This window comes from Clytia hemisphaerica, unplaced genomic scaffold (genome assembly GCF_902728285.1).
Source record: "Clytia hemisphaerica strain Z4C2 unplaced genomic scaffold, Clytia hemisphaerica genome assembly, whole genome shotgun sequence".
NCBI lineage: Eukaryota > Metazoa > Cnidaria > Hydrozoa > Leptothecata > Clytiidae > Clytia > Clytia hemisphaerica.
This window is the reverse complement of record NW_027104045.1, coordinates 238,498-254,162: the sequence shown is the minus strand read 5'-3', so window position 1 is coordinate 254,162 and position 15,665 is coordinate 238,498. Positions and strand designations below refer to the sequence as shown.

The 15,665-nt window shown below is 35.2% G+C and overlaps 2 protein-coding genes across 2 annotated transcripts; both read left to right on the top strand.

Moving 5' to 3' along the window:
* The first annotated feature begins 2,378 nt into the window (after nt 1–2,378).
* Nucleotides 2,379–4,503, top strand: LOC136811836 (protein let-653-like). Its single transcript, XM_067068463.1, has 3 exons — nt 2,379–2,385; nt 2,594–3,193; nt 4,227–4,503. Exons 1-3 carry the CDS (start codon nt 2,379–2,381, stop codon nt 4,442–4,444), a joined length of 825 nt encoding a protein of 274 aa, XP_066924564.1. The 3' UTR covers nt 4,445–4,503.
* Nucleotides 4,504–5,468: 965 nt separating this feature from the next.
* LOC136811854 (alpha-1A adrenergic receptor-like) lies at nt 5,469–8,277 on the top strand. Its single transcript, XM_067068484.1, has 2 exons — nt 5,469–5,687; nt 6,088–8,277. Exon 2 carries the CDS (start codon nt 6,093–6,095, stop codon nt 8,187–8,189), a length of 2,097 nt encoding a protein of 698 aa, XP_066924585.1. The 5' UTR covers nt 5,469–5,687; nt 6,088–6,092; the 3' UTR covers nt 8,190–8,277.
* Nucleotides 8,278–15,665: the final 7,388 nt, after the last annotated feature.

The following is a 15,665-nucleotide window of genomic DNA, read 5'->3' as shown; positions in this document are numbered from 1 at the left end:
CATCATTTTCATCACCTAAATCCGAATACGCTCCTTTTGATCCATATATATATAATAATTCATCATACTACATGGGATAATACTAGTATTTATTAGGTGCAAAAATTTTGGACAGTCTTATGGTATGTAAGGATCCCTAAGAAAACTAAATATCTTAACTTTTCATAGTGTCGTTTTCTTCTTTACGAAAAAGCACGAAAAAGTTCTCGTTCGATCGGTCATTGCCGTCGTCAAAATCTTCTGTTGATGTTATGTAATCTTTCAACCGTTGGAAAAGGCTTTTCTTTGAATGAAAGGGAATAATGTCGCTTTGGCGCTGCATGTGGATGATATCTCGACGGGTAGCCATCTTTATTTTCATCACAGCTTTTGTCGTAATGGCGACGGTTGTAAGAAGTCCTTCCCCGGTAATTCCAGATCTTCCATAAGGTCTTCCTCGTCTTCTCGTTGCGCCGCTCTCTCCGTAACAAACCAACGGGCTGGCTTGGATAACAAGACATCTTTCGAATGGTGTTTTCTCTGTTGATGAGTGCGATCTTTTTTTGTAGATCCTCTCTTCAAGTAGAGGAATAGCTCTGGAGGTTCCTGCTAATTCACATTCCTCGTCTTTTTTTGATTCACTCCAAGACGACAGATCGAGTTTTGAAATTGCGGCTCCTGTGCATGGCAATGTCATGAATTTTCAGTGTCACGACTAAAAAAGAATAACAGGTCATTCACACGTCAGCCATGATATAAGATTCCTAATTCACCTTAACTTTTAATTTGGTCACACCAATATCACTGAACTTAAATCTCAAACGTTGGTAGAAAATTCAAGTACATAAAAGAAATTTTCAGCTTATGGCTGTCGCAGCAATTTCCATTAAAACCATATCTAATAGAGAGATAAATTAGAGGATCGGCTTTTTCTCTGTTTTTTTCTCCTCATGAAAATATTATTGCCACCTTCAGTGTTTTGCGTTTCTTCATTCTTTTTTTGCCTCAACTCACTTACGTTTGACCACATGGTTCAAGTGGATAGTCTCTGTGTCAAATAGTGATCCAAGAACTGACCAAAAGTCATGAAAAGCGTGGTTAGTTTCTTGTTGCTACCTTTGTTCTCATTCTCCACTTGGAAAAGTTAATGCGTGACCGCGTTTGGTAAAGAGAGGACTGGAAATGTATTCGGGAAACCACGTGTGGTGTCGAACTTTCCGTCTGTTGCATACTCGGGATCTGAAAGAATAAGAATTATTTTCTAGGCCTTTCGATTAAGATCCTTATGGCAAGTTCAAAGCTTAGGTCAACAAGTACCTTCTTTTGTTCTATTTATTTGTTACTCTCGTTATCGGCAGTGAAGTGTACCAGGTTAGTCAAAGAGGGTATTGTGTTGAGCCGTAAGGTTGAATTTGTAAGGAAACGAACCATGATGGCGAAAAAAAGTTTTTCGAGTCTTGGATTTTCCACAATTGCCGCCTAAAATTATCTTCTTTCTACTATAGTTTCTTTCTTTATTGACGAGTCTTAAAAATATTCTCATAGTCTGGTAGAATTAGTTGAAACTTCACCGAAACCTGGACAAGATCCCCAATAAGATAAAATTTGGTATAGCTTTCCAAAAAGATAACAAACTACCAGTTCGATAGGGCATTGACATTTTCTGATCGAAAATTTGACTTTTTTTCTCAACAAGTTCAGTATCATAATCACAAGTTATTTACAGTTTTTCCTCTTGGGAATTTTTCTCCATGTGGAGCACTAACGCTACTGGACTTTTATGTGTTATGCTTGGATCAATAAATTTTGATAATTTTTTTTTATCAAAATAAACGAAGAAAATATACTGTTTTAGGGACCATGGCGGGGTAAATTTTCATTGAATAACCACTACATCCAACACCATGAACAATAGTTGCACCTTTGGCAACCCAACATGAAATTACAAGTTTTTTATAAGAACAAACTATATAATAGCATAAGGCTTTGATGGCCAAAATGTTAAGAATATGTTGAGAATTTTAAGGGCCATTTCACTGACGTCACTTGCATAGGACGACTGACGCGGATGAGACAACAAATCATTAATATTGTAGAGCTCATTAAGATAATTGGTTACAATTAATGGAAACTATTATATTACTATAATTTACTATTCGATGATAATTTGATTTCTAAAGCAACTAATGAAGTCTGACCAAAACACTGCAAGCTGGATATGTATTGTATTTGGTGTTTGTGTTTTTTGTAGTTGAATTGTAGCTGATAAAAAGATGTAATAAGAAAAACAACAAGTTAAAAAAAAAAATTATTTATGATAAAAGATGGATTTCAAGATTTTTTTGTTGGAGTTATTCCTTCTCGGTAAAGTTTTATCTTTTTATTGATCTGATTCACTAATGGATGGTATCTAGGTACTGAATAACGTTTTTGGTGAGGAAGAAATATCGACCTGACCAAGGCAAATCGATAAATTGGTTAGAATCTTTCTCAAAAAATTAAGAGTTCGAGATCTCGGCAATGTACCATCTATATATCTGCAATGTATCATACAGATTGTAGATTGTAATAAGTCAATTTATAACTTTAATTTCTTATATTTGCTACTTTGTAGTGACATTGCTTGAAGATATTGAATGCACAAATAATTTAACGACGCAAGCACAACCAAGGAATACAACGTCAAGTCTAACCAAAGATAACATCACAACTACACGATTAGACGATACCAACGACCAAACAACTTCTTCACCAAAACCTTTGCAAAGAAACCTCACAAGACAAACACCGTTACATCCGCATGAAAACATCACAACTGTATCGCTGAACGACACTCAACCAACATCAACGATTAAAACGACGTCGCCGATCAACAATCCTCGTGCAACGAATTTGTCTCAAACAAATCTAACAACGCCAGTGATAATAACACAGAACGACACTCGAACAACATATCCACCAGCAAATTTAATAACTGTACCAATCAACTACACTCGTCTAACAAACTCATCTCAAGAAAAAATTACGACACCGACAGTAACGACGGAAGTCAAAACAACGACGCAGTCAGGATATAATACGACAGTGACACAGACTGAAAAAACAAGAGAAACTACTAAAAAGGCTATAGAATTGACTTCACAGTCAACAATAACAAAAGCAACAAAACTGATAAGGACAACAGTTCTAAAAACATCCACGACGACGTATGTAGGTAAAATCTTAAGAGTATTCGAGCGTTCCTTTACTTAGACACAAATATGCACTATACACCTTTTCAACCGTAGCCGCCAATTGTCGCGCAGGTATTTTTTTGTCCATTTTATCCACCCTAAAATCGTCCCAGTCTATTTTTCGCACCTAAAGACAGTAGAAAAAAGTGTTAAATAAGGATTGGATCGAGTTGGATTGTAAATTAAATAATAAAGTGACACGCGCCTAACCACGCGACTACGATCGAAAAGGTGTATTAGGAAGTTCTTTTAATCATAAGTTCCCTTTCAAATTTAATATTGGACAGTAGTACCACAATCAAAAGTAAACTGACTCAGACTTTTAACACGAATTGTTGAAACGTTGGTCATTGGCGACTTAGTGAAAAAATTGTTGAAAAGATTTTGTTGAACAGAGAAAAGTTGGGATGTAAACTTTTTCAAGTTCCCTGTGTCTACCCATTAATAAAGTGAAAGGCCTAGTTGAATGAATGCCATTGTGATTTGACCTTTGTGATGAAATGGGATCTCAAATTAGCATTGCCAGCGATCCAAGAAATCAAATGCGAGGCAGGAAATCAGGTCACAAATTTGATGTTAGGGTGGGCATGTGAGTTTGATTATATTCTGGTTATCTAGAAGAAATTCTTTTGAAGTGGATAGAAGATCTCATCGGGCGTTTTACGTTACAGAGCAGCGGGTATATACCCCCTGTGTCACAAACCCACTGGAACCCCAGCCCAACTAGAAAGTTTGGTAAAAATTTCGTCCCCGGTGGGAAAAAACCCTGTAATTTCAGCCCCACTGGGAAATTGACTTTGATTTCGTCTGCATTCATAATATTCCATGTCTAAAAATTGCAATCCAAAACAATCCCCACCGGATTTTTTACCCTTTGAACAATAGAATTTCTATCCCCATTGAGATTTCAACAGGAATTTTTTTTCACTGAGGAAAAAGTTCCATCGGGGCTATGAGACAGCTGTGTGTATATGTAATTATCATTAACTCCATATAACAAATTCTTGTCTTTAGAATCACATCACGGAATGATTGCTGGTGTTATCATTGGTATTATCGTATCTTTCACAGTCGTGGTTGCCATCTTTATACAAAAGAATTTCCCTGTACCAGGCTACACAGGAGGTGCAATGGAAGGATTAGAAGTACTGGTGGGAGGATGTTTGACGTGTGAGTGTTGTAGAACAAACCATAAGAACAAAGCGGAGCACGTGCTTTCACAGATTCTTTGAAAGTTTTGGAAGAAAATTTATCTGGAAGGATGTTTTTTATTGTTTTTTTTTAGAGTTTAGTTTCATCATCATCGGATTTCTAGTTTTTTATTGTTGTAAATATATGAATTTGACAAATTTCAAAATCTCTCAATGGTGATGTACAGGCAAGGTTTTAAAGTGATATTAAGCCCCCATCCCTAATTTCAGTTCATCTGCCCACACTGCTCAATATCTATGGGAAGAAATTTTGGCGGGAATCTAATTTGGCGAATGGCCGAAAAAATTTAATTTGGCGGGAACTTAATTTGGATCCGCCAAATCTTCTTCCCGCCAAAATTTCTTCCCTTAAGGTAGTTAAAACAAAGTTTATGAATGAATCAAGCTCGGGCTAACTAAAAAAGGTGATCAAGCTATAACATTTCAATATATCACCTCTGAAGGAAAAAGGTAATATTGAGTGGACTCGGGTGGCTTAGGTTCACACTTTTCTTTAATCTCGTGATCATGTTTTAACGACAGCTTCCATAGGAGATCATATAAAATAAAGACCTAAATGTAGCCTCTTTTCTGATTTTTTAAATTGAAAGATTTATTTTTTAAATGTCATTACTGTTAATGGTTACCGTGGCAGAGGACCTAAAAATAAATCTGAAATTTTTATATTTAGATTTTTTCTTGAATCACTAATTGAGAATATATTATATCGATCGGACTTTCAAGTGTGCTTTTTATATTGAATTTAATAGAAAGAATTCTCACAAGGTCAAAATTTCTAAAAATAAGTGAAGTTTGAAAAAAAACTTGTCAAATATTTTAAACTTTCAATTTGTAAAAGCAGCGAAATACTGTATATTCAATTCAAACTTATGAATGCTCTTCAATATATTCTCTGATTTTTTTATATACTCCATTCATCACAGAATTTAAATTTAAAAGCAAATTAGGTGGCATCAATCATTAATGAAACTGCAGCAAGATTTTCTTCCCTCTTTCAATGACTGAGAAAGTACAGACTTTGAAAAACATGATAGAATATTTTTCGATTGATACAAAATTTAATAAGTTTACATTTTTGTTTTGACTTCGGTCTTAAGTAAGTCGCGAAGGAAATGATTTACAATAAATTTTATATTGACCATGTGGAACAAAGTCGATTTTTTTAATTTAAAGATAAATTTTGAATATTAAATGTTTTATACTCATTCACAGAGAAAACCAAAATCGATTTATTCGAGTTGACGCGGAAACTTCATCCACAGAGGTTTGTCCCATTTCGTAATATAAAAGTTCTGTTTAATTTTCAAATAATTTTCTTTATATCCTTTTTCATTATTTTTTTTGTACTCTGCGATCAAGATATCGCGTTATCAGTTATGAAGAGAGATATCCTCTTTTCTCTTTGGAAAAAATAGAACAATTGTTTTACTATGAGCCCCTGCCGGCTTAGTTCGTGATCTTCCATTATGATAGCCCTTTAACATACCATTTCCTTTCAAATGAGTGTTTCAAAAAAATTCTGAATTTTAACTAAATCTTCTACCTACCGAAGAGCTTGGCGAAAACAAATCCTAAAATTTTTTTCAAGTAAGGATTAAACAAAAGTTGTAGCCCTCATCAGGGGCCAGTCGCGTGAACATATCCCCTTCATCTCTCGTTCTTAGGTACAATGTCGTTAACTTCGCCAGTTCCTGCAATCAACGTCACGTTTTTCTGTTGTCTTTCAAACGCCTTGAGCACTGGAAAATTCGGCAATGTTCATCATCTACACAATCTTACATATCATTGCCAAGAACATACAGATTACGGCTCAAAAGAAGAATACATTAAAAAAGTCATCAAAGTGTTTTGGATCGATCGCCATAAACACCAAAACATATTCAACTGTAACGGTACTTCGAATAGCCTAGAAACTATATATAGACCACCACAAGCTGTTCAATTTCCAGCAAACGTCTGTCGGCAGCGTATTCAACTTGAGTTCAATTTCTACATCATTATATGGCTTATCATCTTCATACTTGGAATCATTGGAAATTCACTAGTACTTGCTGCTTTCTGTAAATCGAAGAAACTGCAAGCCAATATAGAAAACCATTTCGTAGTTTCACTAGCAGTAACAGACTTATTATTAATCTTGTTCATCGTACCAATCAAGATAGACTATGCTCTTCATAACTTCTTATTTTGCTCAACGTTAAACGTATGTCGACTTTACCTGATAACAGATCACGTTTTCTTCAGCGCGTCAATTCTCAGTATATTCGCTTTAACAATTTCTCGATACATCACTATAATTCATCCATACGATTACCGTAAAATCGTCAACCCAGTTGCTGCTAAACTAGTAGTTGGACTTATATGGATCATTGCAATCACTTTTGGTATCATATCTAACGTAGATGCAGAGCATAATACGTTCGATGGAATCATGATTGAAAACAACCAATGCCAATATCGACATTTAAATCAAATCACGACATATGTATTATACGTTGTAGTTTTCTTCCTACCCTGTTCAGTAATGACCGTGCTGTATTGTCATCTATACTATATCTCTAACAAGCATACTAAAACTATACGACTCGAATCAAAGAGAATCCCCAAGAAAACTTGTAATCTACATAGTAAAGACACTGCCTCCACCAGTAGTAATGGAAGCGCTTATAAGAAACATCGCCGAAGCAGTAGTGGTAAGATTAGTTTCATCATACAGCAATCAGCATCCTTCATTAACAAGAAGCTAGAAACGAGAGCAACAAGAGTCTTATTACTTTTATACGGTAGCTTTGTTGCTTGCTGGTTGCCAATCATTTTAATCATATTTCTACAAGCTGGCGGTATTATACAGACAATACCATTCGGTGTGTACGCCCTGTTGCATTTCTTGACCACGTTACATTCGACAATCGATCCTTTTATTTACGGCGTCCTTCATCGTGAATTTAAATCGACCCTGAAGAAGATGTTGGGCATCACCATCTTAAGTTATCAGAGGAGAGGAAGCGGGTGTCGAAAGTCAATGAGTACTTATAGATCGAATTTGGAAGTACCAACAAGTTACCTAGCAACACATCGAGATAGTAGAGATTCGAACAGTTCATTTAATTTGAATACACCACGAACACCAGAGAAAACTGAGGATGGTTATCCCATTTATAAGATCAGATTTTTTGACGAGCTTCCATCGCCAGGACATCAGGATACTCCAAAAATCATCTTGGAAGAAAATGAAGATGAGGAAGAAAATCAAGATGAATGTGAAGAACAGACAGGTTTGATGGAGAACCTAAATCCATGTGGTGATATACAGAATCTCGATTCTGGGTATGGTTCTGCCGTGAATAAAGAGACCGTTTTCATGCTTGATGATCAAAACCTTTCACAGTGTCCTCAAAGTATAACTGCTATGGAAAATAAAAAATGCCCTACCAATAATATTTGCGAAACTGTTTTTATGCTTAATGATGAAATTTTACACCAAATAGATGATTTTTCCGGAGAACATCAAAACAGCGAGACACCGTTGTTATCAGATCAAGATGCAAATGAGTATGAACTAGTTCAAAGTACTAAAATTTGTAACTCTTCACTCTTAAATGTTGAAAATTCGAAAGAGGAAGATTTTCCATTTTTGAAAACACTGGTCCGATTTAAAAATGATTTCGATGAAACTAACAAGAAGGAATGTTTTGAGAACAATATAAGTATTTGTGAAAATTCAGTGGTGCTTGAAAATTGTGACCATCAAATCAGTATTTGCTGATTTTATTATCTTTTTTTATATTATTTTGCAGCATTGTGTAAGAATTATAAATTATTTTGATAAAAAGTTATATCTAGAAATAATAAAGCATGAAATTTACTTTTGTCGGAAGAAACTTTTGCGATTTCGCGCGGTTTGTGAAGGGATGTGTGATAAAATACTCTCATATCTCCACACCATCCCAAGAAGATACAGCATAAAATTTTGCATGAAAATGCTTTGATAAATACACGATTCCTTTATGCCAAAACCTTTTTAAATCAAAGCCAAATTTTTTTACAAATCTATATTTAAAAATAATGTTTTGCGACTTTTTAAAACTCCAATTCTACTTTTGTTTTGATTTTTCAGTAGCACACACTTCCTTTCCAGTATTGGTCAAAGCATAAGGTATTTTTCGGCAATTTGTATGATGAATCTGAAAAGACTAGGGGGAATCTCCAGGAAAAATGTTTCCGAGGGGGGCCTCAATGTCACCATTTCATTGCTACTAGCTAAAAAGCTCTAACCAAATACACCCCTTTCTCACAGACCCGGTGGGATTTTTCAGCCAGGGGGATGAAAATAACGGACTGAAACCCGATGGGGGGATTGATAATTCATTGGGGATGGTAAAAATAGCATGATATTTTGCAGTGAGGATTGGTTTATTTGATTATTTCCAGTGTGGACAAAAATTGGAGGATAATTTTCCACCGGGGACGATATTTTGGCCAATTTTTCCAGTGGGAAGGGGTCCCAGTGAGTCTGTGAGAAGGGGTGTCCAGATTACCGAGACAGGGATGTTTTGTGCTATTCAGAAGAACATTTTAAGCTAATTGGCCATAGAGACATGTTTTGATGAGTGGATGGGACAAAAGGGGAAGTTTTTGTGATCAAAACAAACCATGACATCAATGTTTCATCAATTGAGTATTCAAAATATCTTCAATACAGCTTTGATCTATTTTTAATCTTTTTTCTTTTTCATCTTCAAAATTACATGTAAACAACACGTACACGCTTTTTTTTTATAAGAATACACTTTATAAGAATGTCCATGATGAAAATGGCCAAAAAATTAAGAATATATCGTAAGAATATCACCATCATGAAATTAGGCAACAAAATCTAAGAATGCCCTTTACAGAGCAGTCTTAACTGGAAATTGCCAGTTTTCCTCCAGTAAGACTCAAATTTTTCACAAAAATGCAATTTTTTGCTTCAGGTGTGTATTTCTCGTTAAATTTTGATTTAATTTCGACCCTAACCTAAGAAAATACCCTAAGAATATTTTAGGATGATCTTCCCAAAAAAGTTAAGAATATCCATGATGAAATGAAAAAACACCATTCCTATAAAAAAAAAGCATGTAATCTTAAACCTTAGGGACCGGGCCGTTTTTAACTAAAGTCGATTTTTATAAATATTTTGGTTTATTCAATTTTTTCATACTCCATAATCTCGCTGAATTTGAAAAAGATTTTGAACTTTTCACTGTCGAACCAAAATACCAAATACAATTCTTGAAATTTGAGTGAAAATTGAAGTTTCAAATTCAAACTGGGTGTTACAAGAGGGCTTCACCCTACCTGACAGATATATCCGTCGTCGTTCTTGAAAGGGTTTTAAATATGTTAAGCTTAAAACACTTATTTGTGAGCCAGTGGCGCTTTTGAATCCTAGTCGAAATCTTTTTTTTAAATGAATTGATTTTTGTCACTTTATCAGATTTTTACTCGATTTTTACCTAAACAAGAGAAGAAATTGTAGCTCCCGTTGTAAGTTCCCGTCGAATTAAATTCTTCCCGCCATCTGCCATATTAAATTCTCGCTGTTCTTATTAGAGCGCAAATTTTGCATTAAACTTCACAGTAGGATCCGCCGGATTTCCGAGAGCCCAATGCTCTCGGACTCTTAAATTTGTTGAAATTGATTTCCGCCGCCTATAGAAAAGGGTTAAATAAATTTTAGATATACGGAACTATGCAGGATATCCATTATAATGCAAAACCTGTGCCTTTATCAAATTTCTTCCCTTTAAAGCTAAATAGAATGAAAGGTTTGAGTTAAAGAGATTCCTTAACTCACAAAACAACTCAAAAGCAAACTATAAGTGATTCTACAAATAAACCAGTAAGTAAAATTGACTCACCTTCACTCATAAGAGGACTTGACTAAGCAGAGAGTAATCCTTACAAATCTATGAACTAAGATATATTACTAATATGTTAAAATTGATATATGGTCGAAAGTACTTATAATTTCGCTCCTTGAATTAGAAGGCTACTTAATGATGTCAAAAAAAAAACGCCCCCATAATATAAAATCGTGTTGAAATTATTTGATTTATTAAGAGAGTTAGGACATGCTTGAGGCAGAAAACTTCTAAGCGTACTGGATTCCATATGATCAAATTCTGAACCAAAATTAGGAGTTTATCCTCAAGCGAAAAGGGTTTTAAGTTTCAATAGAGTTTTGGGTATCAGAGTATAGAATTGGTGGTCTCAGTTGTTTTCAAACTTTTTTACTAGCGCAATTTTTCTTCTAGATACCGCCTTACATACGCGCTTATATTAGCCTGCTACTTAACTATTTCATTGTTTACCGCACAAAAGCATTGGCATAAAACCTTTCAAAAAGAATTATAGAGAGTCAACATTACTATTTGGCGGACATATTCTTACTCCCCGTTTCTATCTCTTAATTACGGAGAAGTCATTTCTGGATCGCCACACTAGTTTTGGTCACCCCATTTATTAGTTATACACTCCAGTGAACTTTTTGATTTTTAAATACAAACATATGGGAGAAAAAAATTCAGACATTTTTGAACCGGGTTCACTCATTATCCCAAGGGGGGGGGGTTAAAATATTGCCATTTTTGGCAATTCTCTTCACCGGATTATCCACCAGGGTGGAATTTGATACAATAGTGTCTTTAGTACATCATTAACGAACCGTTGTATCCGGCTAAGGTTCGCAATGTTGTGGGTTCAACCCCCTTGACGCCTCTCTGCTTGATGCTCAGCAATAAAGAGAATGATAAAGAGTAAGTGGAGGGCGCCTTCCCTCAGCTTCGGGTGGATAGCTATAGAAAGAGGAGCCTTCGGACTGCGGTGGGCTGCGGTCGCACATATGTTGGTGTCTTGTTTTCGGGCATGGTACATTGTATAAAAATAATTTTGACCAGAGCCAATAAAACGTGAAATATAATCATAGGCTTGAGAAAGAATATTATTTGGTCACGTCAGACTAACTCCCCCAGATAGAGTAAACTTTACTTACTAATAAAGGATTGCAACATCTTGCATAAATGGCGATCCTTTTACATGTGTAATCAACCCATTGGAATTTTTCTCTGTGACTTTTATATTTCTAAAAGGCAATACTATATCAATTGCGGTGTATCTAAAAACTTTTCAAATCGATTACTCGGAAATCCCTTAAATCAAACTTCAATATAGTGAAAGTTAATGCTTTGAGGGGGGTGACCTTGAAAGGATATCGGCAACTGAACATCAATGCACATGACTGTCCACAATGATGTCATATGTAAATATTTTAAATTTAGGTTGTGATTTGATCAAAACCTAGTGAGGCTTTTCAAAATGTTTTAGGAAGTTTTCCCCAAATGATAAGATTATCTTTCATGAAATGGGAAAAACACCCTCATGAAAAGATACAAATGAATAAATTCTGGTACTTTCCCGGTTGTAACATAAGTAAATCGTATGACCTGACAATATTTATCGAGAAAAGAAAACTTGTTTAGCTTGTAAACGTTTTCTATGAGAACAACAAATCCGCTTTAAAGCTTTTGGTTGTTCTTAAAAACTATTTTGAATAAGTTAAAAAGCTTAAAGATCTTCTTGAAATTTATAATTTCGATATTTCTCGTTAATCCATTTGGCTTTGGTAACTTTTGTCTAAACCTTACGCAATTCTCACTACAGTTTCACTTTTTAGACTCTTTTAATGATTTGTTCTTAAAGAAAGTTGAATCTCCTATAAAAAAAAACATGAACAGGAATTTATCATCTAGTGTAAAAACCAGCCCTAAAAAGTACAGATTCTTTTCGTAGTGAACTCTTGTTATATTGAAACATTGCATCATCATAACTTTCAAAGACTTTTTAAAAGTATTTTCTATCAAAATAGAAAGTAAAAAGGTACCACTGACCACAGATATCACACACCTTATATTCTCGTTTACATTGGTGTGTGAATTCTTTCCTTTCGTGACGAAAGTGAAAACCACGTATTTCACGTTTTTTCACCTAGTTCTAACACTGATTCCCTAAGATTTCAAAATTTTACAGCAGCCTCAGCGAAAAATTTCCCCCAATTCTTGAAGAAAAGTACATTTTATGACAATGTAACCCACAAAACAAGATAAGACGGCAAACATTATATAAAAACCCTGTTATTGAATCCTCGGATGACATCCGCTGAAAAACTTCTACATCGTTATAAAAGACATCGACAGCCTCAACGAGGAATATCAAACTCTCACTTCTGGATCTCTGACGAAGTTCCAATTCGAAATTAGCAAGTCAAGTAAGTATATATTTTTCGCTGTCTCAGACATGAATGTTTTTTTTTGTAAGAAGTTTGTTTTTGGTAACCCGCGCATATACATATAAAAGATCATCCCGATCTTTTCATTGGTTGTCACGGAAAATCAATAAGTAAGTTTTGTTTTAACCCAGGGGGCACTCATATGGTCCGAACCACGGCATATGCCGCCCTTAAGGGTAGGTTTTTCGATACCCTCCAAATACACTGTAAGGGTGTACTTTTGATAGAGTGTACTTAAGGTTCTTCTTTTAGCTGGATACACTGACAGTTTGTGTTTGGGGACTGCTGAATTGCAGTTTTACTGATAGTAAAAATCTGATGTATCTTTTTAGTTTTGACACAATGTATCGACATTTAAGACTCATTTTCAGGTGGCTTCAGCAAAATAAGATATGCAATCAACTACACTGTAAGGGTCGGAAACTTTCGGTAAAATGCACTGCAAGGGTACCTTTATACTGCTCAAGGGCTGCACTATAAGGGTCCGATTGTTAAAGCCATATTTCTGGCGGCACATGCCGTCGTTTAGAAATCGAGTGCCCTCCGGAGTTTTTACCTACCCATTTCGTTGATACTCCAAAAGTGAAAGTTTTGAAAGAAAAAATGGAAAAAATTAAAAAGCTACCCGAAGGTTAGTCTAGCAAGCTAGACGACTAATTTATACATAGTAGAAATAAAGCAAAAAGTAATGAATGGAACAATTTTAGTCGTCTAGAAACCTTTGTGCACTAACTTCAAACAAAAGAAAAGTGTCAATATTGCAATTATAATTTTTTCCTGCTCAAAATAATTCTTGAGAAAAAAAATATGTGTGGATTTGTGTATTGAAAGTTTTTCATTTGAGTTGATTTCGTTTTGAGAGTTTGTTGTTGCTTGATAAATTGTTTTCTCGCTACGCAAGTTTCTGCGTAGCTAGCCCCTGTATCTATAAGACTGGAACACCGGATTCTTCCAGTCGTTTATACAAACTAAATCCCGTAGTATTATTATTAGTATTGGTATTATTAGTATATACACACATTATAAACGACTCCAGTCTACCCGAAGGTAAGAGAAAGCTAAAAATTGATGCTCACGGAAACCATAGGGATGCTGACAGGGCAAACAAAAGAAGACAAAATTTCAGTCGAATCCGACTTTTTAGAAATGCTCAGCCCATCCAAAAGTCTCGTTTTGACTCAAAAACTCTTACCCCGCCAAAAATGAAAAATTGGCAAGAATGAAAACACTTTCCCGAAGCTAAAGTGTGCAAAATTTCAAATCGGATCATTTAGAAGTCTCCAGCCTGCTCGAAAGTTTTAAAGTGATAGACAGAAAGACAGATGAACAAATAGACATTATCGAAATCTAAGCTCAACTAAAATTGTAATGTCCAAGCAGATTCTGATATTCCGCGCAAATGGTCCTAATAAGGGTTGTAAAAATCACGTTTTCCAATTTTCTTCCTTTTTAGTCCCGTTAGAGTCCGAGGGTTGAAAGCCGGTTGGAAACCCCCCATCCATCATGTAAACCTAGTACCCCCCCCCCTCGGAGATTTTGAGCGTGGTTGCCGTTACACATACCAAATAGTAGTTGTTCTCCTTAGTCATTTAACAGGTTACTCAAGAAACAAACATTGAGGCTAAGAATACTACCTGATCCCACAGACTAAAAGCTAAAGATAGCTTTAAAATACAGTAGGGGTACAGAGGAATCCTTAGAAGGCTTTTTACTTGATAATTTATTTTGAGATAAATTCATTCTGTTCCTTTTACTTTCAGTTTTGAGGAGGGTTTAATTATGATGATTTATCTATGATTTATCTACTATATAAGAAATGAGTATATAAACTCATATGATTTATGTCATCAACGAAAACAAACTTAAATCGAATAAGGCCTTATTTGGGAAAATCTGAGTCAATCGTCTGATAGCGTCTCTTATTGACTCATTATGCTGCGTGGAAAACGGGGGCTTTTGAAATTCGCATATGAGAACGAACGATACCTTTCGGTGATTGCTAAAGTTGGACAATTTATCCTCCTAGTCTGTATACACGATTTAGACTATACACTGATTTTCATTCCCGCAATTTCCACGTCCAATGAGAAACACCTAAAGAAATGAGCAGTTTCAGTGAATTAGTGGTAATGGCATCAAATCAACAGATCATCTACCCTCTGCTTTTAGGGAATATGGCGAATGTGACGATCTGACAAGGTTGTTCAGCTAAAACATTCATAACTTAAATTTTACTGAATTTTAGCATTTTACTTGAAAACGAGAACGGAAGTGAGCAGGCTCTAATGTTTATATTTGCTATCGTCCGTTCATTTTAGAACGATTATTTTATTTATGATACTCATGGCGTAATGTTTTCTACGGAAAGATCCCGGTTTTTGCCAGTAGTGGCAAATTTTATACAACTTATTTTGTCTAGTTTAAAGTTGCTACTACTGGCTAAAACCGGGGTATTTCCGTAGAAAACATTACGTCATGAATATCATGAATTTCAGCCAATCACCACGCTGGAAAGCTGATTTATTACTCATCTAAAGTCAGGATGAAAAAGATGAAAGTGCTGACGTCAACCTGGGTAGATTCTCTTACCAATACGCCCTTTAGAGTGCATACACGCTTTTTTTATAAGAATAGTGTACTTTGGATGAGGGCCAAGTATTCTTAAGAAATTGTCAAAATTGAGGGTGAAATCTTCCTAACGTATTCTTCCTTTTTTAGACTTGACTTTTTTACAAACATGAAAAATGATCAATTTGAATGGATAAACATTTGGAGCTAAAATTACATTTCTGCCTCAAAGTTAAAATTCAAGTCTAACAAAGGAAGCTGTTTTTTCTGCTAACCAACATTTACTGGGTGTTGATTTTTCGTCACAAGCTCATCTGTAACAAAATGACATGACCAAAATTTCTCCCA